We start from the raw sequence: 27,859 nt of genomic DNA on the forward strand, positions 1-27,859 counted from the left end.
ATGCAATATAGCCAGAGTTTGAATGCCTAAGCATCCTGTTGGGACCCACAAGTGTATAAAGAGTATAAATTTTTGACGAAAGCATTCTTATGCATGATGACAGTAAAATTTGTTTGTATACCCACCAATAACATTTATTACCAATAATGCTTTACAATGACCTTCGACATGTTCTTAATTCTCTAGCAAAATTAAAATTTTTGTAATTCCCACGAACAAAAATTGCGAACAAGTCATTCAAATTTTAACAAAATGTGATTTCAATTGTTTGGGGTTTTTTTGGGACAACCTGTACATAATGCATATTATTTATCAACGTACAAGGATATAACCCATTGCTGGGATAATCCGATCATTGTTGATATTATTATTACATTTGTCAACATTGCCACACACAGGTAGGCCTATAGGATTAGGACTAGTTCTATTGTGCCTGATGCATGGGGGAGACCAATCCCATTGGCCACCAAATCCTAACCAAGAAGTTGGCGTGACCAAATGATTTTCATCGTTTCCAATTACTCCCAAACGAACCTGGAGATAGAGATGGTTGACATTGCCTTTACAATTAATCCTGATACAGTCACAAATGCAATGGATTTTCACAGGAAAATAATTTTTCCTCACATAACTGAGGGGAACAATCCGATAATTCTCCGCAATACGTCTTACGGTGTGATAAAAAAGTGAAATAACTGCATGAACGAGTAACTCAACGTGCAACTTAACAACTTTTTTTTTGTATTTTTTATTAATTCACTCAACGCGCTTTATATATAAATTTTACTTAATTCAATGTTTTTTAGATGTATGTGTGACATTTTATGAGAAAAATATAAACTGCAACATATTCAAGTGCAGAAGAATTAATGAAATCAAAGTTTATCAATTTTGCGAGTCAAAAACCAAGTTACGTTGTACTGACTCTCAAGCACGTAAGACAGCAAGTGTTGTACATATATCAAAAGTTCAACGAGTTTATATATAGGTTGGACGAATCAAAGGAGAAAGAAAAAGTGTTTTAAATTATAACATAATAATTATATGTTTACTTTCCCCAGATTTGAGCTTATATACATAGTTTTCTTTCCATGCGAGGTTAAATATAAAGATATTTTCGAACCGATATATCACAAGGCTTATGAAATACATCTAAAAATGACAAATGCGCGATTTTTACATATGCAGGTGATAGAGTCGATAGTAGAAAATCGAGCAAAGAACATGATTTATCATAGACGAGGTAGTCCAATGTCGAGGTAGTAATAATGCAAGGCCAAACTCCTACAGTGCAAATAAAGAATTGTACATTTCTTTTGAGAAGTGGTGCAATTTTACTCCGATATTGACAAACGGCAAAACAATGGCAGTTATTATAACTAACAACGCGAGATCATTTGGCGAAACAGCGAGCATGCACGTTCATCATTTTGAATCATGATGTTTTATAACAGCTGAATGATTTATGTATATACAAGGACTCAGAGTATACCAAATATCTCCCCCTAGCTAATCCGATTATAAACAGCCTTAAAATCAGACAAGATAAAAACTCTGACAAATACAATATAAAAAAATTGGCAGAATATCATCGTCTCAGATTCTGTCTGTCTCAGTCAGTATCATATCAATCATTTACATACGGGTAGTATATTCAAGAAAAATTTTTAGACCGGGATTTCTCAGTGAACCTGGCTCCCTTCATGCATGCATGAACTGCATGTTAATTTGCTGTATTTATAGTGATTTTCGAATTCCTGGGGGAAAAATTCGTAAAGATCCACATGCACATAATCTCCATATATCTGCATGAAGCGCGCCCCGCAAATTCGGGAGGTTTTGACTTATGGAGATTCGTAGCGCATTATGCATGGGCCTTGATACGTATACATAGACGTTTCTATGAACGAAGTCGCGTACAATTACCGCAGTGTTGACACCTTCATTGATATTACTATAAACAATCAACCGTTACCGATGATTAAAAGTTACTATAATTTTTTTGACGTATACCTTTGCATATGGCGCGGGACGTTTGTCGGCTTTCACGTTGAATCCTCCTCGGGAACACTTTTCTTTAATTGACGAATTCACAATAAGATCCCTCCATTTTTGTAAGTTTAGGTGGACGTTCCTGAATGTCTCATCAACAAAAAAATCATACAGTGGATGAAATAAATTTCCGCCATAGTACAAACTAAACGACTGGAATTTGGTCGTGTTTCCTGATGACATTCCAAGACAAATCCTTTTGGCCGGGGTGCTCCAAAACGTTGGAAGTTTCGTTTCATTATAATCGAAACCTGTGACTCCACCCTCTGCATTATAACTCTTCATGTTTAACCACAGTTGTGAGTTGTAGTCAAACGTTGTCTATATAACGTATAAAAGGTAGCTATTGCGATCACAAAATACTTTTTTAGGGTTAAATAATAATAATTTCGATAATCATGTACATGTGATTGGGCCTGGAAGACACAAACCGTATTTACATGACAGCAACCCTGCCCTATTCCATTATTTCAAACTAAGCAAACAATTTGCTGAGCTAGCCAGACCTAACATTATCATTGAATTGGTAAAACAACTCTGTTTTTTCGCCGCAATAAGCGGCAGGCAGTTTATGGACCCTCTGAGCTAATAGAGGTAAATAAAAAGAAATCAGGTTTCAAACCATCAAAAAGTTATCTGTACAAAATCTTGCAGGTAACTACACATGCAGTCATCATGCATATATCTTCAATAATCCAAATTATCGGGCAATTGATTTCTTACGGTCAATTAAAATAAAAATATTACAAGAAACAATTAGTATATATATATATATATATATATATATTAATATATATATATATATATATATATATATAAAACATCTGTAATAAGATTTTAGAAGTGATTTAAGCACTCTCTGAAATGAGACAATAAAAAATGTCATTTAATTGAAAAATCTCGGAAGCTGAGACGAAAAAAAATTAAAAGAGGATTAAAACGTTTTGCTGTTTTTTTTACGGTAAGACGAAATATATAATTCGGCATTGCCTATATTGTGACTATGGTTCGATCCGTAAAGGAATCGACAATTGAAGATCTGAATCTATTAATTTAGGAGATATACCGCTTTTAATAATCTAAATCAAGTTTCAACAATCGTAACATGTGAAAACGTTTCGTGGAGGGATGAAATTGAATGTATATCTTTTTGATATAAATTCCAAGCCTATATAACAGTAATGAGGATAGGCGATTTTTCGTGCATTAGTAAATGATTGTAACGAATTTCACGTAATTGATCTCAATTTTATTCAAAGGTTTATTTGCATGCTCCTTTGCTATTGATCATTTCACTTCACTTGACATTTTTAAAAGACATGCAATTAAAGTATTTCGTGGAGTTACCTTTGTACCATCAATCTTCATAACCATTGTCCAGCCACTGCCTTCACAACCTTTCAATCGACTCATGTGGCAATACATTCGAATATACCCAGAATTTGTATTAACCCGAATTCGATACACGCCATCTTGCAAACTGTCAAGTTAAAATGCACATGCAGTCATAATTTTCCCATCATCTTTGTGCGCTGAATTCTGGGGCCGGTTGTGTGAAAACCGGCCGGATAGCGCTATCCATGCACTGACAGCTGGTTAGCGATGCTACGGCATAGCTAGTCTTACGATTTAGTCTCGCTTTACACATTATTTTTAGGTCATCATTGTCATAATTGATTTCCTTAGAGGTCGATTGTTTTCACGGTCAATAAACACTACAATATTTAGCATATATATAGCGCGGGACTACAGGACGAGCGAATCCGGTACCAGGCCGTGTAACCTTTGCAGCTAATAGGTAGTATAAAGTCAATTAGACGCCTTCGTGCGAATATAATTCCTCCCATATTAAAAAATTCCTCACTTCTTACATGCAACGGTGCATTTTTCGTAAAAATTACTCAGTTTTGAATATATTTGATTTTCAACGATTTTTTAGAAAAGCTTACGAAGTTACGGTTGTTTTTCTGGCTGTTACACATAATTATACAAAAATCTTGTTTTTGCTGTAATCATGATGTCGCTTTTGCTACCAATATTTAATTTACCAATTCTAGTCAGTATAAACTCGGGCGAGAGCTTAACGCGCATTTTTGTAAGTCCATCTAGAAAATTAAATAAATGCGAATTCGGATTACGCGTCGTCCATATAGGCACAAAAATTCTAATAAGTTGGGATGCCTTCGCATGCCTCAAGAAGCTGAATCTGGTAAGATTTCACTAACCTGCTATTACGTCTTTTTGCCTCACTGCAAGACAGATAAACATCTACAAAATAAGTCATGACTATATGGATGTTCATTCTTCAGACTGGCATGCACGAGAGAGTTCGGAGTTTGTAATGGCAAGTATATGGGCCTTTACTAATGCGAAATTAATCTCCTATGACAAAATCACTAAATTGTGATTAAAATCAAATTATATATCACCTTTTTCCATCTCGCAAAATTCTCCTTCAAAATCATTTACACAGACACATGTAAATCCATTCTCTTTTCGTGTGTCCCTCATGCACGAACCACCATTTTTACATCTATTGGGAATGCAAGGACCCTGCAAAATATATAGTTAGTGTAATTATGACGTATTGCTATAAATATTTTCGCATAGGGTCTAGACTAAGAAACATTTCAGAATTCTACACTTGCCGTTTTAATAGCGGAATTATGTACCTCGAATTTTAGCATATGTCACATAAGGTTGTACTTGTCATATTCATGGTGTGAAGTTGATTTGCCCCCTCCAATGGTAATTCTTGCAATCCAATCGGAATATAGCTATACAAGCCAATCACATGCAGGCACCTACCGTGTTGGAATTTAACATTTCGTAGGTTCTCCAGTCGCCATGTGAACGAATTATCTGTATAGGCCTTAGTGTCTCTTTGCATAGTCTGCAGTTAGATTCACCCCATTTTCCAGCACGATACTGGAAGTAACGACAATCTTTCGCTCGAATACACAATTGCCCACATTCCCGAACAGACCTTGCAACATTCTTGGCAATGATATAAAGCTGCTTGTCTTCACCTTTGGAAAAAATGCATAACGTTATTCGGTATTATAGCCTCGCTCCTGCCGAAAAGCTATAAAATAATATAATGAAGGCATTGCATGGTTTTGCCTTTGGAGAGAGCCTCATTTCAAATTCATGCCCTATTAGAAGTGTATTAGAAGACGGAATCACGCAGGTCATTGAATGAGGTTTGAGTATGGTAGTATATGGTAGAGAATAAGAAAAGGCCATGACTGAAAAAGTAAACTATATTGCAGATCAAATGAAGCAATTTCGGTGCGGAACAGTTGTATCTAAATTTTGGACAACTAAGGTTAATTTCCACTATAAATTCGCTTACCTATTCGAAAACCGGCCTAAAACACGAAGGCTCGATTCGAGTCGAAATTATCCCAAGAACCTGATTAAAGAATTTTCTCTTTTTTCAGTTCTTCACGAAAACAACAGAACTGGGTTTAAAGAGACAACACTTTCAAACGGCGGACGACAACAAAAAACAAAATCAATAATTGCTTTCGGTAATTCGGTAATTGGAGAGCAGTATATTCATAAGTTTTCGATACTCTAATACGCCATAAATACAGTGAACATTATGGTGTCAACATTTGGTGCGATTTAAGTCATCAGCTGAGAAAACATATGAACACCTTCAACTTCCAATTTTTCAGTATAAACTCAATACGAGCGTTCCATGCATGCATTACATCTCCTGAAATTTATGGCAAATGTAACTATATATATATATTTAGCTAACTGATATATTTACCATATAACAGTTTATTGCAGAATAAACGGTTTTGTGAAGAATATCGCGTTCTGAATTTTCATTCTAGCGAAATGTTGAGCAATTGGACTGCATGTGGTGTATTAACTATATATATCAGTGGATTTCTGACCACTCCAATGGAATGGCAAACGACGACGAAATATTCTTTCAATGGAATAGTTTTCTTTCGAAACTGAACAGTCTTTAAATATAGTTGATATATATACCGAATGAAAGCGTATATGACACACAAGTGACATTCGTGAATTGAATGAACCCCAAAACTACGAGACCCCTCATAACCATGCAGTATACTACCTTTAATGTTTCTAAAAATCCCTTCAGAAAACGAGTTTGTCTTTTTCGGTCCGAAAGAACAAATGGAGATAACAGCGACAATGAAAACATACCTATCGGCTGGCATTTTGAAAAACACTGTTCTTGTCAGGCCTTTGTTCCTAGTATCCTTTATTTGTTAAGCTGCGTCCACATCGTTTGTTTAGCTGTGTTGATAAAATCCTGCTTTGTTTATACATGATTGACGTTGGGTGTAAACTATAATAGCACGAGATATAGCATGCTATATATACAATTCTTGTTTGGCCACATGAAACGTGCAGGATTGTAATCACCACGGTACCATTGAGAAGTCAGCTATTATTTTACACTGTTGACGAAGTGCTTATGGAGTAAAATCGAGTCCGTTTGCACTGCAAAAATCATTTTGCGAAATCAAGTTCCGAAGCTTATAGCCTATTACAGTACAGGCATCGGCTCAATATGTAAACACGGGTTTTGCATGATCCATCGAGTTCGAGATAATTCCGCAAAATTCTTTGTATTCTATCTTTTCTCTTAATGAATTTGCTGTACGTAATAATTTTTTCACGAATTTACATACAATGTCCGCTTGACAAGGGCAGTATGTGTATTATAACAATCGTTGAGCAAGTATAAGGGTTTTTATTAAGCGGCAGGGAGACATTTTTATTCATGCAGGCTAAAACGTTCTAATAGGACGTGCACGCAGCTAGGTAAGTTCAAAATTAATTCTGTTAATTGGAGACAGGGAATGATGGAATTTAATGTCAGAATGATAGAGGAATCTAAACTAAATTGGATATGTGCACAGCAGATGCAGTTTTCTATTCCACAATGCATGCGTGCAAACAAACCTTATTTACACGTGGCCGGAATTCAGTCAAAACGACGCCTGCATGTTTGGGACACCAACCATGACACCAGACATATGAAATGTGCATGAAACCTAACCAAAAAGAATTCAGTTAATTGATATAAAGGCTAGTGCTGTAGACATGTCTATGTTGTTAAATATAAACAATAGGCCCTGGAAGAAATTATCATAAAGATTTCAGAAAGAGTTTACCAAATATCCCTCTAAATGATGTACCTTTAAGCCGGCAAAAGTTACCAAAACCTGCTTCTTTCGAAACTAAATCATTCTCAGCAAGATTTTACCTGAAGCGACAAACTGTTATTAGCTAAATAATGAGAGACTAAACTCTAAAGCCAAATAGATCAATGAACAAAATATATAAAAATGAATAACACTTTGTTTTGTTTAAGCCTAGGCGAAACGTCGCATTTTGGTCGCGTCGAATGCAATAAAAACAATAGATAATGAGATGATAAACCTCATTAAGCTTCATTACCATCTCATTGCCTATTATTTGAATTGCATTCGACGCGACCAAAATGCGACGTTTAATCTAGGCCTTAGTTAAATCTCCCTTAGCCATTGTTCTATTGACGGCTTGCATGCGCTAAAGGCCTAGGTTATGCGTCGCATTTTGGTCGCGTCGAATGCAATTCAAACAATAGATAATGAGATGGTAAACCTCATTAAGCTTCATTACTATCTCATTGCCTATTGTTTGAATGGCATTCGACGCGACCAAAATGCGACGTTTAACCTAGGCCTTTAGTACGTTGTATAAACAACGCAATCTCCACCAAGAAATTTACTTTGTTCTTCAATCACAAAAGAATTATTTCCTTCAAAAATTTCAATAGGTTTTAATTGTATTCTAGTAGGTAAAAGTATGATTATTACAGGGTGTATAAAAAAACCGGAAAAACCTTAATTTGTATGATTGTATCCACGAGATCATACACTGTGAGACTGCTTACGCTTCTGTATATGTTAATTTGTAAAGAGTGTTCCAAATGAAACAAGGAGGATTTCGTTTTGAACTAATCGGCCCATTTGTTTACATTTTACAGGTCAAGCCAATCAGAATGCCTAAATTTTTAGTACTTAATGTAAAACGATAAACCATGACCCTTTTTATCGGAAGTGGTCAACATTTATACATTCTGATTGGGTTATAAAAAATCATAAACAAATTTCCTGATTGGTCTAAAACGAAATTCCTCCTTGTTTGGAATGCTTGAAAACGTTAGCAGATCGTGAAGAATGTTCGTTTTCAAAAGCTGCTAAGTGTGACTGATTGAGGGTACATTTTGACTGATCTGGTTCCCAAAAGTTTAACAAAAGCTTGCATGATTTTGATGTATAAAGTATGTTTTCAATCCTCCACTGATTGGCTTTATATTTGAGACACGTTTCTAGTTGTGTTTGTTAACACCCCTCCCCCTCTTTGACCGTCATATGCAAATTTGTCGCAATATTTAATTCAGAAGCCATTTTATTATTTTTTTGAAATATAATTGCATTTTTATACGTACGCCTAATTGCCGATTTTCAATTCATATCGATGCATGCGCGTGTATAGGTATAATTTTTATAAAAGTTTAAAATACTAGTGTTGCATAATAAAACCGGATCTGAAAATTATATATGCACACAAAAATTTACACTATACATAATGTCTTCCTAGTGGAAAAGAAAAAATACGATATATCCAATGTCTGAGAATCAAATTTTGTAAATTATTGTTTAATAAAGTTGACGACTCTATAATTACTGCATGCACGTTTTATGACGTGAACAAAAATTGAGAATAATGTAAAATGTTAATATGGTTTTGTTTGCACAAGAATTTGTGAATTAAATAAACCTTTATTCCTTTTTCTCGTGCGAGTCAATTCAAACCATTTTCTATGAGAATTTCAAACCTCACTGATCAAACGACCACTGGCACTGGCACTCCATCACATGGCATGATATTTGTCGCCCGGATGTGATCTCGCGTTCGCAATTAAAATCAAGCAAAAACTTCTACTCCATCAAAAATCGTAGTTAATGAGACACGACATGCAATATAAATGAATAAAAAACTATTAAGATTTCCAGCTGCAGATATACGTGTTAGACAATCTATAGCATAAACAAATGCACACACACGACCTTGCCGAAGTGATACAAGCCAAAATATAATAATGTCTACGCAACAATACAGCAAGTGCGACAACGTACTGGACGAATACCGTTTGACATTGTCGGCAACAGGACTTCACTTCTATTCAAACATCGCTATTATAATATTGAATGCTGTGCTCTCGGTACCAGGGATGATCTTAAACTTCCTTTTAGTTGCAATGTATTTGAAGAACACGCGTTTACGAAATTCTTGTACAGTGCTGTTCGTCTGTCTTGCAATATCTGATTTGATGGTTACCACGATAGTACAACCGATCAGCATTATTAAAAAAATACAAGAGATCCTTGGCTCGGATGTTTGCGCAACAGGAATAGTTGCTAAGCTCACTACATACGCATGTTGCGGATGTTCCATGGTGACCATAGTCTTTCTTAGCGTGGAACGCTTCGTCACTCTGGCTTATCCGTATCACTACCAGAATATTGTGAATCGATTTCGGCTGAAAGTATCCGTGGTTTCATCTTGGTCCTTTATAATAATGGTGTCGATTTCCCACTATTTTTACCCGACAATTATTCACTTCTATTTGTCAGGTGCAAGCATAATGTGTTCCATAGTCATAGTGGCGGTTATATGGATTTGGATTCATCGACTTGTCCTCCACCACAAACGGCAAATACTCGAGCAGGAGAAAGTACAAATGGCGAGAGCGAAGCGCGAAAAAGTAATATCAGCAACAATAACTAGTTACATCATAATAACAGTTATTCTTATATCATATTTTCCATCATTTGTGACGAACATGTTTACTCTTCCGAACGGCTCAAGCTTCACGGTTTATTATATCGTATACCCATGGATACTAATTGTTCTTTACGGGAAATCGACTGTGGCTCCATTACTTGTATTTCAAAGAAAGAAGATTATTAGAGACCACGCAAAAGCACTTTGTAATGAACTACTGTGCAGATTGAAGCGTGCATATTAGACAAATACAGATTGATAATCGTGTTTTATTAGTATTGCTTTGATTGGACCGTGCAACGTAAAGTGGGATCAATTTCGATTTCGCCGAATGACTGAGCGTACCCCAAGGCAATGAAAGCTATCGATTCTTCAAGACACATGAAAAAACAGGTTTTAAAAAGTTTAAAGCGTCGTTAATATTAATATGTACAAAAATATATTAAAATAATATTAATTCTTTACACAAATTTACCATTGATAATTAAATTTTTGTTTGGAGATTCTTCATTACGGCATGGATGTATTTATTACTCCTGATCAGGAAACCATGCTGCCATCATTTAACTTCTACAAAGAAATTGAAGGTAAAATAGAATCGCATAATCGAATAACATAAAACTGCTGGTAAAAACAAACTGAATAAAATGCTGTACGTGAAGAGAGCGCTAATAAAAACATCTTCGATACTGAGCATATCTTACTCGCGGAATGAATAAAATAAGCATTGCCAACTGTGTGAAGAAGCATGCTGTCATTTTAACACGCAAAAGTTGTTCTCGGTTGATGGAAAATTGTGTTGTGCTACACTTACACTTTCACTTCAGTTAAGCTTTTATAACTGTGACAACATCGTTGAAACCTTTTGTCATCATTGGGAAACAACTTGATTAAATTGTATACGTACTTTTTTTGTATGCATTCCAGATTCGAACTGTCTTATCCCAAGAAGAAGAAATATACTGTAAAACAGACGGAATACTGTTATCTATTTTAAAATTTTGCTCAAAAAACAGAAAATTCTTATGAAGTAACATCAAACCTGCCCTCTTTCCGGCACGTGGATTATGCTTCTTACAGAGTCACTGTGACCAACATTTGTTTGGACAAACTTTCGACAATCGGGATCGTAAACCCTTTATAGTAACAAAAGGTCATTATATAGCCAGTGGTGTTGTAATGAAAACCTAAACATTTCAATCATCCCAGGTCATTGTGCCTCATTTTTCGGTGTGTCACGACTGAAGTGTCATATACGGAAAAGTTATGTCCGTATTTAATACAAAAGGAGCGATTCTTCGCTCCTCCTGCAGCCAAATGGCACGATTTTAATAACTTTTGCAGGAAAGAAATTGGGATTAAAGATATTGCCCAGTAGCGTTTGCGCATCAGTTATGCTCATCACATTGCGGGCAGTAGCGTGAGTAGCACGATAGCTGCACCCCTGATTGCGGGACCCAGGATCATATTTAATTAAAACAACAGGAAAGCAATGATGTGTGAGATAAGTAGACGTTGTCGTTCAAAAAATATAACAGCTCAAAATGTAAACACAGGGTTTGTTTACATTATACGACTAGACATCTGCATTAAGTAGATGGACCAAAGTAAAACTTTCATATTAACTCTTCTAACTTTTTTGTCTATTTTACGCAGTTAATCGTTATTCCACATTTGAAACGAAGTTGTTGTTTGAAGACACTCAGCTGCCACGCTGCTTCCTGGTTAAATGGGATCAAATAACACTTCATGCATTCAGAAACTGATTGTAATTCCAATGCCGTTTCCATAATTTGGCGAAAAACTGAAGAAGTATTCATGAAGGCGCATGCGCATCGAGTGTATTATTGCATCTTCCATACATACCTTATTCTATCCTGCACACCTAAAGCAACACAGCCATTTGTTTGGTCGATACAAAGTGCTGTGATTGCTCCCTGAGTGCTGATTTGCTGTTCACATTGCATTCCGTCGTCATTCTATAACATTGATGAAACGGTAGAAATTTGCGGACAGTTTGCCAGAGAGAGGGGTCATGTCGTCATGATGCTTGAGTTGTAAATTTAAATATTGTTATCCATATTTGTAAAGTGTAAATATTGGTGATAAAAATCATTTGTAGATACGAACAAATTTTACTGTCATATCATGCATAAAAATGCTTATGTCAAACATTTATACACTTGTCGGCCAAACAGGGTGTTTAGGCATTCAAACTCTAACTATTGCATTGTTATATGGTGATTTCATTAGTTTTGGTTTTTTGGGACACCCTGTAGTTAGGCCATTACCCATATCCGTATGCTTCCATCGTCCGAGCCTGTTACCCACTTGGAAAACACAGCATTCCACTTAACCTATAGAATAATGTATTGCTATTTAGCTGTATTGAACTTCCCTACACGATAGAAACTTTATGGTCTATTAGAACCTATTCATTAACTTATTCACGCTCAGTAAGCGTAAATGCATATTCTTCAAAATAACGCGCGCTTTCCATCAGAATCCCTCGATCACTCTTAACCCCGCCTATTTGCGACTCTCAACCAAGCTGGGATATGTAGCACGGTAGATAAAAGAAGTAAAACTTACAATATTAGTAGACCAGGAGAATACCTGTGTTACGTCAGCTTCGTGACCTTGAAGAATTCCGGTCAATTTCATATTCGAGCCTTCATCGGAAAATTGTCGAATGTAGACTAGTTTGTCCGAGGCAGCGTATGCAAATTCATCTCTGAAATGCGACATGCATAATTAATTATAAATAATAATAAATTCACGCTAGTAAACAAAATCAAATCCGTTTTAAATTCCAATCATCAATGTTTGGTGTTGTTTGGGTGTTGTTATATGAAAAGGTGTGCTAACTAGCACACCAAGTGTGATGTTCTCCTGCACGCCTAGGTTTACTAGAAAACACATATTAAGTTGTGCTTTTGATTAATATTATACATTCACAAAAAACCTAAAGCACCTTTCGGGGCTATATGCAAGGTCCATAATGACTCCATCTGCAGAAAGTTCTGCACAAGATGTATTTCCATTCGAGTCTGCTGTGTTATAGAATACATCGTGAAGGCTGAAAGAAGAGCAAATATGACGAACACATACAGTTAAGCAAAAGGATAGGTGAATAAATTGTTCCTACATGAAGCACTATTATAGTCAGAAAGTCTTCTAAACAATGTATACATGCCATGCAAACTCTGCTCTATCATGGCATTTTTATTGCAAATTCTCTCTGTTGTAAAGATTAATTCACGACTTAAGACACACTTTTTTTTTCAAAGAACGTAACTACCATTAACTATCTTAATTTTCATAGATCTGCGTGCATTACAATCCTTACCATAATTTTTCTAAATCCCATATAAGAATTTTTCGATCCCAGCCTGTGCTAATCTACAACGCACATAGGACGAAATCATGAACATTTCAAGAAATTGAAATATTTTACTGTGGAAGAAACACCTACCAAAAATGTTGTATTATATCTTTCTCTATGATCTTTCTCCACAGCTACTATACCAGTAATACAGTTGTTATGCTCGCTAAATACACTCTTGCATATAAAACCAGCCACTCGGTTGGTCACGGAATCAATATTTCCTTTTGATACCTTATAAAATTGAGCAATGATCCAGAATCAAATCTCTGCAGGATTGATCGATATTGATATCATTTTCATGTATCAGACAGCGATAAGAAATTTCAATTTAACAATTTTTTATGTATTATAAGAGTTGGTGAACATATTAAGTGTGTAATAAATGTAATATAAAGATTGTACAATAAATAGATTATATGTTGAAAAGATATTATTCGACTCATACTTTAAACCAGATAAAGAATTCCGGCTGAATAAAATTTCGGTGGAATGTAGTACTTTTACTGTACCATTAAGCTCTGAATTACGAGAGGAGGTGAAGAAAAGGCGAATGCATAATGGGGATAAGAATGAGGAGATAAAGCAAGAGGATTTTAAGCATAAGAAGGAAAAGTACGGAGTAGTAACGCAGGAGGCCGGTGGAAGGAAGCATAGGAAAGAAAAAGACGAGGAGGCGGAGCGTTAAGTGGTGGAGGATAAGACGCAGTTAAGCATAAAGGTGAAGTATAAGAAAGTAAAGTATGAAGTGGAGCATAAGCAGAGGAGTAACACGAGGTGATAGAGAAACAAGTGGTAAGGCTTACTTTTAAGAACTTCTATACTTACACCAGTTTCTGTCTCAGGCATACAACCACCGTTATCTAGTAAAATCGCATATCTGTGATTTAAAACTTCATCGACCGGTTTCATTTTCTGTAAAACGTCCACGGCATTCTTGTCAAAACCCCAAACATCTACATGCAGAATGAGACACATTTGGAAATGTTAAGAAAGACTACCAAGAAATTCAGAAAGAAATTTATACATATTTTAGAAAAAAAGATAATTTTACACATTTTGCCATTGCTTTAACGGTTTCTTGTTGTTACCTGCACGTAAACGTCTTATCTATCGAACTGTACTTACAAATATTATTGTCCTCTGATGCAAACACTAACAAGTCCAAACTTTCAACGAATAAAGAATTCAGTATGGACACATCATTGGTGAAGTCTGGGTTTGAGTAACTCTGCAATAAATTTATTCAATTACAAAATAACAGAAAAAACATACACCCTCGTTTTATTTTAAACCCTTGAACTCGTCTCCCTTTCTTAAACAATAATTCTAGATGTAAGACATCTTCACAGTTAAGTGGTTTAAAATTTGTTAATTTCCTGCAAGGCTTGAGCCTCATCATCGAGTCTTTCACTTTACTTACCATTTTCGTGAGTTTACCACAATCAGGGGAAGCAGAATACAATTCTTTTGGTCTTTTTCTCTCACTTCTTCCACCAATTTTCTCATACTTCTCAGTAAACTGGTAAGCAAGTCGAGCAAGTCCTTCGCTCCTTGGAAATGTTTCTTTACTAAAGGTATAAGGGCATGTATCCACTACATTAAAATCTGCATTCATCCGACAGACAAGTACACAGTTAAGAAAGGGGTTACCGAGCACAATGTTTTCATTCTTTGCATTCAATTAAGATCAAAATGATCGTGAATGTCATGGTTTCTAGGTCTACATTTATTGTAACTCTCAAAGTCGCAATTAAACAAATAACAAGGGAGAAGACTGGCAGTGTCTTTTCTTAACACCCTATCTAATGTATTACGACAACTGCCTAAAATAAACGTGGAAAGAGGGCCTTTCTCAATGACAACATGTAGGCCAGAGAATTCTAATTTCCCATTGGCCAATTTTTTATACGTGTTTCAATTTTATACGAAACATTTTTTGCTTATAATTAAGCATGTTCATGTTTTTAAACTTCAATGGTAGAATTATATCCACATGAAATCAAATTCAAGATGGCTATTTATCTATTACAATTTCCTTAGTTTTGATCCCTTTACCTATAGATAAAATTGCTGGCTTGAAGTCGTTCCCACTTTGTGACATTTCCATCGCTGCCACCACTAAATATCAGCAGGGGGACCTTAGGAGCTGGAAAAACAAATGTATATAATATCAATTGTTACTGAGACAACTCCAACATTTGAGTTGTAATTCCATAATAATAATTCCATAATTCGTTTTCTACTAGCAGGATTTTATGGAACCTCATATTGTTTACAACGCTAGTCGCTAGGAAAGCACTGCTTAATGCTGCTGTTATACAAAAAATTAAATTTGTTTTGCTTGGAATTCATGGTAGTTGCATTAAGGAAATATGGATCAGCTGATCCAGCCTACTCTGATGAACACTGCATGTGTTCAGTCCTAAAAACTATCCTAAACACTAGCATTAACAATTGCGTTTGTACTAGCATTATATCACAAAGCCTTTCAATAAACGTTTAATTCTCAGAAAAAACGAAATGACTAATAAATTATACACGATTCTTATCCACTCACTATATGCAAGTGACTCAACAGGGCAATTATGTCTCAAGGTAGTTAAACAACCGGAGGGGTTGAATTTCCAAAGAATGAGTTGCCGTCTGATATTAGTACCTAGACATGAAACAAAACAAACATATTATGATGCGAAACAAATAGTTAATAATTTGTTAATTCATAATTAACATTGACGGAAACAAACCTATCACTTGTCCTAGCTCTGGTATAAAAGCCAGCAATTCTAACAGTATATTTTCGTTGGGTGTGTGAAATGTACCAATAAAATCTGAGACCTGTTCAGAAACGAAATGCTAACGTAAATTTTGATATTCAGCACGAAGATAAATTTTTTGGGCACCATGGATGTACTGCCCAATGTCAATTGAAAAAAAAAGCCGTTATATCACGTCTTATGTCACCGAACTGCTACTTAAAAAAAAAATATGTGTATTTTTACGGGTTATCGGACCACCGATGAGGATGGTTATGATGATAAATGAATTAACATGCTCGCGAGGACCACTGCAGTTTACAATAACGCGTTTAGTTTTTTCATTATGGTTATAGGGGATAGGGTAACACCGTTATATCGTTTGTCTTTGAATTAAGGCGTCATTAAAGATTAACGTACGTTTTCGCCTGACTTCGGATCGTACATGGGCGCCTCGAACCCGCCTGCGGCTATCCATATTGTCTTCGCTGGTCTGACATATACCAAACCTGTTATTACTGAACTATAGCAACAAAAAAGGATTGAGAAAGTAATCATCAGCTGGTACGCGTGATCGGCAAATTTTTCAAACGAAAAAACGATGTATCACTAATTGTAATCAACAAATGCTCGCGAAATATCAGGCATAAAATAAATATTTGCTCTTTTATAATTCGTGTTCCTGGCACGTATAGAACTAAAAATCCTTTATCTCTTGTAGAACTACGCTAGTAATCATCCTTGCTGAGGAAAAAATAACCGGGGCAATCATGTTATTGTATTTTGAAAAAAATTGGCAGATTCCTTCCAGTATACTTTAATATGTGATTTAGCACCAGGAAAATTTGATCTTTTACATACTACTACCCTAGTCACTTATAGTGTGCCTAATTCAACCTGCCATTTAGAAATAAGCGGGGCTATATTACGACAAATATGAATCGAAGTCTCTTCCACCTTACCTAAATCCATCAAATCTATGCATAATTTGACCATCGGGAGTCCATATCTTCACAGATTTATCAAAGGAACCGGTAAATAACCTTAATAATTCAATGAGAATCTGTGCTTTAACCAAAGTCAAATCTTGTTGAAAAGTTAACGAATAATTACTTCGTTCTAGGTATGTTCTAATCCAACTGAAAGAGTTTGTAAGACTAGAACAAACGTACAGCTTATAAGCACGATTTTACCCTTTCGAATAGACGGAATTTTGGAATACAAACCAAAGAATATTGTCTAATAAAACTTACAGAGTATTATTGTCAGAATCGCGAGTTACTGACAAGCAGGTAATTCCTGCCTCGTGAGCGTCTCTAATACTGCAATAAGGAAAAAAAAGTAGCCATTTAATGATCAAAGAAAAGGAAAGAATGGCATATAAAACAAATTGATGAGATTTGAGTGTTTCTAACGAAAATCAGCACTGGTGTTCCACAGGGATCTCAACTTGGACATTCACTTTTTCTTCCTTCATATATACACTCTGCTTGATTATTATAAAGTTTTTAAGCTTACGATTCTAACATTTTTTCTCACATGTGATTGTCATATCTAAATAAAAAATAATTTAACGCACCACGTCGCTACTTTCAATCCTCTAGCACCAGGATAAGACAATGATTCGTAAACAATGAGGGTTCTGTCAAAACTGCCAAGGAAACAAAAAAGAGAAGCCAGGAATGCCTAGATTATATCCCTCAAAACTCGTGTTGCAGGGGATATCTAATAACAAACTCCTATATTGAAGTTAATAATTAAGTTCACGACAACCAGGCATCGTTATATACCCTGAACATGATCATTTTGGCCATATCTTATACGCAACGAATTGAAGTTAATAACTTCTGTCACGGCAACTAGGTATATAAACCATCTTAATTATCGCTACTCTGGGTTTGATTAATATAACTAATCACCAAACAAAGATTTCATTCACGACCCAACGTTTCGACACTCCGGTCTTTAGTGTCCTCATCAGGGGTGATCTGACGTTGATCTTTATATACTCCCAACATTGATGTTTCAACATCAGATCACCCCTGAGGAAGACACTAGACCGAAGTGTCGAAACGTTGGGTCGTGAATGTAAATATCTTTGTGTGGTGATTACTTTCATTAATCAAAACCAGAGTGCATTGGTTGAGATAAACTCCTATATCCTAAGGCAATTCTTCTGACAACTTACCCGCCACTGTAAAGTCTTGTTTCCAGTGCAGCTATACATTTCACTATATCAGTATGCTCGCGACATATGTACGCTGTAAACAATAATTATTTGAAGGGAGAGCCATTTTTATTGGTCTGAAATTCTGAATTAATAAAGTACAGCTAATGGTTTTCCGACTAACAGATAAATAGGGGGAAATATTGTTCATATATACACTTACCTTTAGTATCGATGACGTGACCTAATTCCTTTCCTAGTAAAACAGAGTAATTATATTGTTTTAAAAAGTTGTGTTCTTATTTATCGAAGACTAACTTGTGTAGAGGAAAATAGGGGGAAATTAATACAAACCAAATAATAAATGCTTACCAGGATCTTTCATTGAAAAGACTTGAACTGTTGTTCCTGCACAAGCAATTAATTGGTTTTTTCGTGAATGCCAAGCCATACCATAAATAGGAATACCAATCTTTAATAAAAAGATTCAAATTTATGGATTTTAAACATCGAATTTGTTGAACTAAAACAAAGACAAAGTGCATGGTTGGTTATCGTGATTAAAAATTAATTTAGTCTTTCAACGTAAATTTATCATCCCCGATCCTCAAAGAGGCCACAAATTTTAATCATGATAACAAACAACTTTTCTGTTCAAAATTCTGTGCCGATAAATATATTTTTTCCAAGCTGTGTGGGAAGAAATTTACTTTAATTTAAGTGATCTATAATCCGCAAGGTCATGTTATACGCAAGGAAATTTATGCTCGGATCAAACCATGCACGTTGGGAGGTGTGAAAATTAGTAAAGAAAATCTGTTACTGTGTGCATGACATGCTTTAATTTCGTCTTCTGCATTAATTTCTTTTTCTCGGGAGAAAAATATCAGCAAACAGGGGCGGATCCACGATATTTCGCACCTAAATTTTTTGACCATGCTGTTGCTCTTATTTTTTTTACATTTGATTGGTCATCAAACAGCCAAAGATGGTTCAATGTTATCAACAAATATCCATGAGATCTTCTAAACAGATGCCTTAATATGTTACAAAATATGCAAAATCGTCGCTGGATGATGCATAAATCTTCCATTCCAGAACCACTGTGCCATTAGAGCATTAGGACTTTTTCACGTTAAACTCAGCAAGGTACTGTTTTCAATCAGCGATCGAGGTTCGCTTGTTTGCCTCGTTTAGGACAAGAAATTCTTGTTCGGACATTTTCTTTTAGGTAAATAAAAATGCGGCTGCTTCTAAAATATGCAGATCTCGGAATTTCTTAATCTTAGCCTTTGGATTCGATACGCGATCTATAAGCGGTTGGAATCCTTTTTCTCTTTGGGTTTCTTGAATTCAGTAGATCTCACAAGCGGTCAATCGTTCTCAGAAATATGACTGTTGTAGACAACCACAAGGGCTTTCGAAGTTTCTTTCTTCGTTAATTGGTACTGCACTTGTTTCTAATTTCGTTGATTCGTCTGCTCCGTCAGATATTGGGAAGACAATGTCTTGTCGTGAAAAATGGTTGCTGCATATGCGCTAGGATACGTCGCTTTCCATTCTGGACAGTTGTTTAAAGCTCTAATTGCTTTTTTCAATCTGCTAAGCACCGTGCTAGGTTAGTTGAAGATATCCAAGTACAGAATTGGGGATTTGAATGGCATAATTATTGATTCAAATTATTGCTCATTCATGAAATAGCGAATACTATTTGCTCATCAGGGACCGCGGAGCAGGGTGGCTCGCTGAGCTTTAGCCCCATCAAGAGTTTTTTCGTATATAGTCTTTAATTTCGAATATTTTTAGTTCGCTCAAATTTACAAGCAATATTTTTAGCAATTTTTATTTTTTGCTTACAAGTATACGCAGGGTATCTTATCTTGAATACTATCGTAACTTTTACTTCTTCAACGTAAAGGAAATGAGTATTCTAATTTCCAACGATATCTGTCGTAATAAATCCGCTATGTTTACAAATGGATTGAAATTAGTTATGTTCAATACATATATTTGGCCAAAATGAAAAAAAACAGAGACAAAAAGAACAAGCATTTAACCATCAAAACAGCGTGGTTATCCATTTCATATACGTTATATTGTTTAATGTTTGTATATCGCCACAAATTTCCATAGGAACATGGCATTTGACCATTAAAACTGCGTGGCCAGAATTAGACCATGGTCGAGTGTACCATTTCCCAGTATATTCGACCATGGTCGAGTGTACGGTTTTTCCGCATATTCGACCATGGTCGAGTATATCGTTTTCCGGTATATTCGATCATGGTCGAGTATGCCGTTTTCCGGCCATATTCGAAGTTGTAACTTTATATAGATGTTTGTATATGAGCACCAAACATGCTTGAAACTTCACATAGCACCAGAATTAGACCCTTTAACCTGCGTGGTTATCCATGTCAAAATATTTGACATCATAACCAAAGCATGGTTTCCGGCCTCTTTGGTTGTTTGTATTGTTTAATGTTTGTATATGAACGCCAAACGTGCTGGAAACTTTACAAAGTATCTACTATTTCCCAATAATCCTTAAATTGAGAGGCATTTGGGACCATTTCAATTTGCAGAGGCCTATGTATATTTCCAAAACCTTCCCGGATTCTCCTAGCAGGCGCACTGTTCCGAGCTTCAGCAATACGAAAAACACTCCGTGGTCCCTGCTCAGGCATATATCTAAATAATCCCAGATGTACTCTACTTACTTACTTTACTCAATAGAAAATTTTATTTAAAAGTAGTAAGGTACTGCTTTTCAGTCAGTTTAAGGTATATAATTTACTTTTTGACTTGTTTAGATAATCGAAACCTCAATACAGTGCATGTTCAAATGTACATCAAATATCACGTCTAAATTATTTTTTTTAATCTGTCGCTACGACAAATTTTTTATACAAATCAAAACAAACTAACCTGCGGAACGAAACCGATGTTCTGTCACTGTGGTTGGGTTTTTTGTCTTCCTAGTTGTTTAAGCTAGTTGTAACACAAGTTGACGGCAGTGTAGCGGAATAAGGGTGTCAGGATAAATTACACGGCCTAATTTCGAATTAAAAATTTGAACTCCCGCAAATACCCGCGTTTCTTGACTATTTGTACACTGTACTGAACGAGGTACCGCTGGAGTAATTTTGAATGTTAAAATATTAGTTAGACCTTGACGACGTATAAAAAGATAAATGGAGTAATAAAGAGATTTCCGTATAATAATAATCCTTCGATTAAGTTTGGCTACCATGTCAAATTCGCCCCTGTCAACAGAACGATCAAAATAATCATTATCGTAATTTTCCTGGTATTATTCCTCCTGCATAGCATCACCATGTGTTAAAAAACGCTTTGCAACTAGAAGCAAAATTGCCTTCATAGACATGACCTTAAAATTAAATTATATCGGTGTAAGTCTTTTAATCTTTGTAAGAGTTACATACATGAACTTGGTCATAAACAGCTCCTCCAGATCCCCACGCAATAATCGTACCATCGTTACCACTTGAAAACATCAGTTTGGCTTCCGACCTGCAAATTTTTGGTGAAAAAGCGCTAACGAAAAACAAAATTTTGGAATCTCTATTGAAAAATGCAGTCTCAGCTAATCTATGGCATTGATCAAATTTAACAGCTAATAGTAAAAAAGGAAGCCATTATTTACAACTATATAGAATAATACTAATAGAATGTAAAGTACAAGCAGCGATATGCACATAATCAGATTTTCAGGACGAGCAAGTTGTCAGATATCATAAAGAGATCGGAAACGAATGTTTTCGCTACTAAAAGTATGCGTTCAATGATATCCTAGCATATTTCGGGGTACTGTATATTTAAAAGTATTAAATAAACGTTCACCTTTCAATTATACATAAATCATATTTTTGGATTTTTTCATAACTTGCAAACACGCCTTTGACTAGGTTAGGGGTTAGATAAAGATCACTGCTTTTCTGTCCCTTTATTTGTTTCCTTACCAGAAAAGAAATGCTGTGACAAAGCCCTCATGTTCGTGAACAGAACGTACAGATTTTCCAGCTTCACCAGTGGAGTAATCCCAAGCCTTAATAACACCATCTAAAATGTGTATAAGTTTATTACACTTGCTTACCTACATTCTATCATGATATGAATAGAAAGAACAAATAATTGAAAAGTAACCGGTTCCACAGACTTTGTTGCGAGCGAATTGAGCCAAAAGCGGAGCCATTTAATAGTAATTAAAAGGATCGGCTCGTAACAATAACAACCACAATTAACATATAATGCATCGAGAGTTAATAATTATATCGATAATATTATGTTTACGTTATATCAAAGGATTTATGGCATTACCTTTTTTATATTAATATATAATAAATATCTATATATTGTACAAATATTTATATTATAAATTACTGCATATTTGGAAACAATATGGAATTTCGAATGGAATGTCTGTAACAATTATTAATATTATGTATTAAATCAATGTTGAGTCAATTTGAAAAATTTTAACTGGGTGCAATAGATACAAGTTACAACAAGATGGAAACGTGTTATTTATTACCACAATTAAATACTCACATAATAAAGGTGATGCAAGTGTAAAAGGCTTCAAATGATGTTACCATAAAGTCATGTACGAGCATTTTTAGGCAATGCACAAATAATATGCATTTTGCCTATGGACCTAAATTTACCTTCATTTTTCCTTTGAAGTAAAAAAACTTTATTATGATGTTACCAAACATCCATTCCATGCTACCCTGATCTCACTCATTGCTCTTTTGTGTGCTTCCATTTGTTGTTAGGTGCTGATCTTTAAACCGCCTTTGAAGGTGAACCCCCGAAGGATATGCCGGCTCACCATAAATACACATTACACAGTGCAAGGTAGCGTATACAACGTATGAAACTACATGCATCATTTTAAAAAGCAACTTGTATAAAAACAGTTAGAACATTCCACAGAACATTCCACATCCCCCTAGTTTCCACATTCAAACTTGTTCAATTTCCAATACGGAAAGGCGCCTTCGATTGATATTTATAATGCAGGGCAAATTATTTGTCGTCGATTGTCATATGCCACTAAGCGCCGTGATTTTGCAATTAGCTAAACTTTAAAACTTCAATCGCAACATACATATGACGATAGCAATTGTAAAAGATTGTTTACTAATTGTGTACTTTAATTAATCCCACATCTTAAAAACGCACACCATATTTTCACGAACTTGTACCACACACTCCGATTTAGGCATTTCGTACTAGTAAAGTAACGTTGTACTAGATCTTAACAAACCATCCGTAAGTATCGGCGTGAAAGCAAGCATACCACCTTTCTTTGGTTAACTCTTCTCCTTTAAAGCTTTATTTTCTTCAGGATACGCTGCTAACTGTGCCTCTTGAAAAACTCTTCTTTCAGTCTCGTGCAGTTCATCCGTTTCGAGTCCCCCAACCTTTCGCTAGGCGACAGTTGTTGATAAATCGTTGAACCCATGCAACCATGTATTCGTGCTAGACAATACCCGAATTCCAATTTCTTATCGTTATTAACTCTATACGATTTCGAAAACTGTGATGGATTCAACCTGCTCTGTTGTTGAACTTGAACTCTATTACGAAACTATAGGGCCACCGATATTTGTCGCAACATCAACTTGATCTGGGGCTTGAACTTTTAGTACTTTTAATTTCTGTAAGAACTAGGTACCGTACCACCACAGTTGGTTGCTTTTCGATTCATTTACTTTCACCTAATGCGTGCCCAGATCTGCAGGATTTAACTCGGACTCGACTGTTCGTATATCTTGCCAACTCGATGGGCGACAAAAGGCTTATAACCACTGCTTCGTCCATGAATCCAATAGTGGACGATCATTCTATCGACCCAAACAGATATGTTACATCTTCCATTGGTATTTCTACAAGGACAATGAAATTCGTTTCGCCAATCGTACTCAAATCAATGCTCCCATGAGTTCCAAATACTTACTGCTTTCAAAAGGCCAATCTCGTCTTTTATGCAATCAGACGTGTAAAAACTGACTCGAATTGGTATTCTGGAATAGACTGCAGCGCGTGACAGCAGTATGTAACGATACGCTGACAACTGGACTGTATATATATATATACAGTATTGTATATTGCACGCAGGACGGACAGTAACAATCTGAGAAATCCGTATACTTCTGGCTCTTTTAAAGAATCCAAAACTCTTCACAAAAATCATTGTGATAGCCGATTTTCTGCACGTAACAACTGATGGCACATCTGACTTACATCTTCGGCGGAAGGACCAACATGTCAACCACGTTGCTCTGTATCTCTGGGCCAGATAATGCTTCAGTGCTGAGGCTCTTGCCTTCGTAAAGAGCACCATCGAATACGATCCTTATCTTGGTACTTGTCAACTGTTGGACAAACCAATGAAAAATGGGGAAGAAACCACCCTTTCTCCGGTTTTACTTCTTCTTTTGGTACTTTCAGGATATCCAGTATACCCTGCTCCTTACGCTGCCCGATATTCCATACCGCCGTCCATCTCAAAGGACAGAGTCTTGCAACTAGTTCATCTTTCGCACCAAGGAATTCTTTTATCGAATACATTAATTCATATTTGTCGGCTCCGAGCAGAACATCAATGTCATTCCCTTTCTCTAACTTGAACATCTTTCAAGTGTGTCCAATTTTGCTTGATTTTTAATAGCCAACCAACTTCATTCTCGCTCTGGACGATAATTGGCACTGTTCGCAAGGCAATCTTCGCGCCCTCATGATCTCCTAATGTTTCCATGTTTATTAAATGATTTCCCTCATCTCCGTTCAGGTCATGTGTGGATTGAAATGCTTTTTTTGTATCCTTCTTTTTTATCTCCGTTGAGGCCTCGATTGTGGTTTTCTTGACAACCGGCTTCAAGAGCATGAACCTCCAGAACAAGCCGAACATGGATTGGTTCTTTGTTATCTATGTTTTTTTCCTTTTTTCGCTATCCAAACCAGTCCCATTTTTAATTTCGGTTGCTTGGATCTGATACTCTGCATTCTCTGCCACTTAATTTTTCAGCTTTTCCAGAGAATCGATCTAATGATTTTCTTTTATTCATCTGTAGCACTGTTTAAGTAACCATTTAGGTCTTATTTTTTCAATACAAGGATATGGAGGGCATAATTCTCCAAATCTGATTCGCAACCCTTTTTTTATTTAGTGCAATAACAGCTCGTTCTAATACGTCCTTTGAATTGTTCTATTCAATGGGTTTTTTAGCCTTTCCAAATGGGAAAACGGCGTCCTCCATGCTTACAAACCAGTCATGTTTTTGCAGCTTTATATACCTCCGCCGAATATCCCAACCCTATTATTGTATCTGCCGCCTCGCCCGTAATGCACGCCTCCAAACGAGACATTTTAAACTGAGGTGAAAGATATGTTAAATCCACACAGCTCGTAAATGCTGCGTGCCACTTTTGAAAATCCATCTTGTTACCTGCAAACTCTGACAGATCCGAACTCTCTCGAATTGTGCCTGCGGTTTAGCTGCTCCGATCTCCTTCAAAGCTGGTTGATCTTTTTCGTGATGATTCGTGATCTCTGATGATTCCATTGTTGCGTGGTGATCATTCATTTTCATTCCGGATATTTACCAACTGTCTATCAACCTGTTCATTTCATTCTTGAGATTTATTTTCTTCTTCATCTTTAGCTTCCCTTCCTTCCAGTAACTATCGTTCTTGTTCTTCATATTCTTCTCTTCCCTTTTGACTATTTCTATTCGTTCTTTTCGTAACGGTGCCCACTGTTCAGCCTTCTTTTCTTGCCTGTAATCTCGGCGCCTGGCTTCCGTCGGCCTCGTTATCTTTCCTAACTGTAACTGAATTCATCTTTAACAACTTTTATGCTAACGAGCCAGATTACACTTTCGAATTGATCAACTGTAGCATCAGCCTTATCACCCACTAGTTTTCATCGCATTCACTTGGTCACTATTTTCCATATAAGCTCTTTCTAACCTATTCATAATGTCTAATGTTTCTCCCCTTTGTTCATCAATTCGTAATCATGGTCGTTATGTTTAATAATCTGGTCATTCTTTCTCTTTGTCTTTTCCTTCGTTAAATACCGTTGTCTCGTCCTTGCCGTTATCTTCAGCTTCGCTCATTATATATAATTCAACGTATATTGTTTTCAATATTTTGAATATAATACCGATACTTCCTCAGTTCCTGTGTGAAAATGAAACTACAACTTTCTATCAAATTTCTTTCAGCGTAACTCTAAATTGTCTTGAATGCAGATTACATTGAATTCGAATTATAAAATAAATTTACAAAGCAAAATAATAGCAATGAAACGGCAAAAAATTCTTATATTTACAGTCGTATATACACGTTATTCTACAGTACCGGTAACAATCTATTCACGAATAAAATATAAAGTCGCTTAAACATTAATAATGTACGACAAGATATGTACAATATTCATGAGCGTTCCTGGTGTCGATTTTTTTCATCTTTGTTATCTGAACTTTTTCTTCCGGTTTGTCACACATCAATGAGTAAATAACCACTAAAAGCCATCTTGCCATTGATTTTTAATTATCCAAATAAAGACTACGGTGTTGTCGACGCAGACCGTCTCGATCAACTCACGTCGTCTTTGACGTCGCGTCGTGATATCTAAATCCCTCTATCTGCTCTAAGACAACTCGCAAACTGCAAGGTCGACCTCAAGAAACTGTACTTCCACGTAGTTCGAATTCATTCCACCCTCTGAGTTTCTCCGAAACACTGTTAACACACATTTTGTTCTCATCTTCGACTATACCGCGAAGTGGCAAACAAAAATTACCTTGCAAGTTTCAGCTATCAGGGCCATTTTGATTTTAATGTTTCTCTAATAGACAGATTCGAGCTAATATCTGTCTAGTAGCTCGCAATCAGACTGCATATCCAGCGCTTGTGTATATAATAAATGAATATACACCCCTCAATTAAGCTTCTAGCTACGGCCCTGTAAAGTACGTCCATTTCATAGCAAATTTGTTTTCACCGATTTTACAACATACTCTTGTTGTCAAGAAACGTTTTTATATACCCATCTCAGATTCAAAGTATGTGCATACATATTAGTAGCGAAAATATGCCTCAAAACAGTGTTAATTAACAAATTCGCTTTAAAAATTAGGCAGATGACTGTTGCTTCGAGCAATTGACTAGCTACTTGTCCGCGGCTATATTGTGGGAAACAGCATACCTTTGTGACTTAAAGAATTGAAATATAGGTCCAATTATGGAATGATCGATCAAGGTTTTTTGAACATTGTTATAAATTTTTACCTAACTCTTACTGTAAAATTCTAATTAGCTGAAAAGATGAAAGATCATCGGAAACACATGCACAGGTCACTACACGTGTATTATTAAGTCAGACGGCCTATCGTGATATAGCCAAAAATTGCCCAAAATACCTTCAAATCCAGCTAATATCTCATGCTTTATTGGATTATAGCCTACAGCTGTAATAGATTTACAATGTGTGTCCTTTATAATTTGCACTTGTTCCATAGCCATCTTTCGATTGACTAGAGAAAGTGCTCATCAGTAAATGAACAGTTCATATTTGGCCGCCATCTTGTGTTGTCATGGCGACAGCACAATGAGTCACTATATTAGTCTCTA

The 27,859-nt window shown here is 36.0% G+C and overlaps 2 protein-coding genes across 2 annotated transcripts; both read right to left on the minus strand.

Moving 5' to 3' along the window:
• Window positions 1–297: 297 nt before the first annotated feature.
• Window positions 298–5,047, minus strand: LOC114531971. The gene is made up of 6 exons (XM_028553564.1): window positions 4,861–5,047; window positions 4,482–4,605; window positions 4,278–4,320; window positions 3,400–3,532; window positions 2,014–2,373; window positions 298–534 (listed from the first exon to the last, which is right to left on the minus strand). The coding sequence occupies exons 1-6, from the start codon at window positions 4,876–4,878 to the stop codon at window positions 313–315; spliced, it is 900 nt and encodes a 299-aa protein (XP_028409365.1). The 5' UTR covers window positions 4,879–5,047; the 3' UTR covers window positions 298–312.
• Window positions 5,048–10,361: 5,314 nt separating this feature from the next.
• LOC114531889 (uncharacterized WD repeat-containing protein alr3466-like) lies at window positions 10,362–27,828 on the minus strand. The gene is made up of 25 exons (XM_028553487.1): window positions 27,649–27,828; window positions 22,174–22,273; window positions 21,637–21,724; window positions 18,563–18,662; window positions 18,414–18,446; window positions 18,212–18,284; window positions 17,603–17,674; window positions 17,277–17,345; window positions 16,986–17,066; window positions 16,444–16,546; window positions 16,015–16,105; window positions 15,828–15,926; window positions 15,326–15,416; window positions 14,691–14,838; window positions 14,396–14,498; window positions 14,096–14,223; window positions 13,358–13,501; window positions 13,232–13,284; window positions 12,857–12,961; window positions 12,499–12,616; window positions 12,174–12,239; window positions 11,749–11,861; window positions 10,925–11,018; window positions 10,790–10,844; window positions 10,362–10,452 (listed from the first exon to the last, which is right to left on the minus strand). Exons 1-25 carry the CDS (start codon window positions 27,749–27,751, stop codon window positions 10,442–10,444), a joined length of 2,241 nt encoding a protein of 746 aa, XP_028409288.1. The 5' UTR covers window positions 27,752–27,828; the 3' UTR covers window positions 10,362–10,441.
• Window positions 27,829–27,859: the final 31 nt, after the last annotated feature.

This window comes from Dendronephthya gigantea, unplaced genomic scaffold, assembly GCF_004324835.1.
Source record: "Dendronephthya gigantea isolate DGI-Jeju-01 unplaced genomic scaffold, DenGig_1.0 000076F, whole genome shotgun sequence".
Lineage (NCBI taxonomy): Eukaryota > Metazoa > Cnidaria > Anthozoa > Malacalcyonacea > Nephtheidae > Dendronephthya > Dendronephthya gigantea.

What these genes read in the sequence shown, in the direction of transcription:
- LOC114531971 (XM_028553564.1), bottom strand. An exon ending in ATTTTGCGAGATGGAAAAAG is followed by an intron (nt 4,321 to 4,481) that starts GTGATATATAAT and finishes CTTATTTTGTAG; the next exon opens with ATGTTTATCTGTCTTGCAGT. An exon ending in GCAAAAAGACGTAATAGCAG is followed by an intron (nt 3,533 to 4,277) that starts GTTAGTGAAATC and finishes TTAACTTGACAG; the next exon opens with TTTGCAAGATGGCGTGTATC.
- LOC114531889 (XM_028553487.1), bottom strand. Translation starts at nt 27,751, where the DNA reads ATGGCTATGGAACAAGTGCAAATTATAAAGGACACACATTGTAAATCT. An exon ending in CTGTTTATGACCAAGTTCAT is followed by an intron (nt 18,663 to 21,636) that starts GTATGTAACTCT and finishes TTTTTATTAAAG; the next exon opens with ATTGGTATTCCTATTTATGG. An exon ending in GGTGTGCAGGATAGAATAAG is followed by an intron (nt 11,019 to 11,748) that starts GTATGTATGGAA and finishes GTTACTATAAAG; the next exon opens with GGTTTACGATCCCGATTGTC.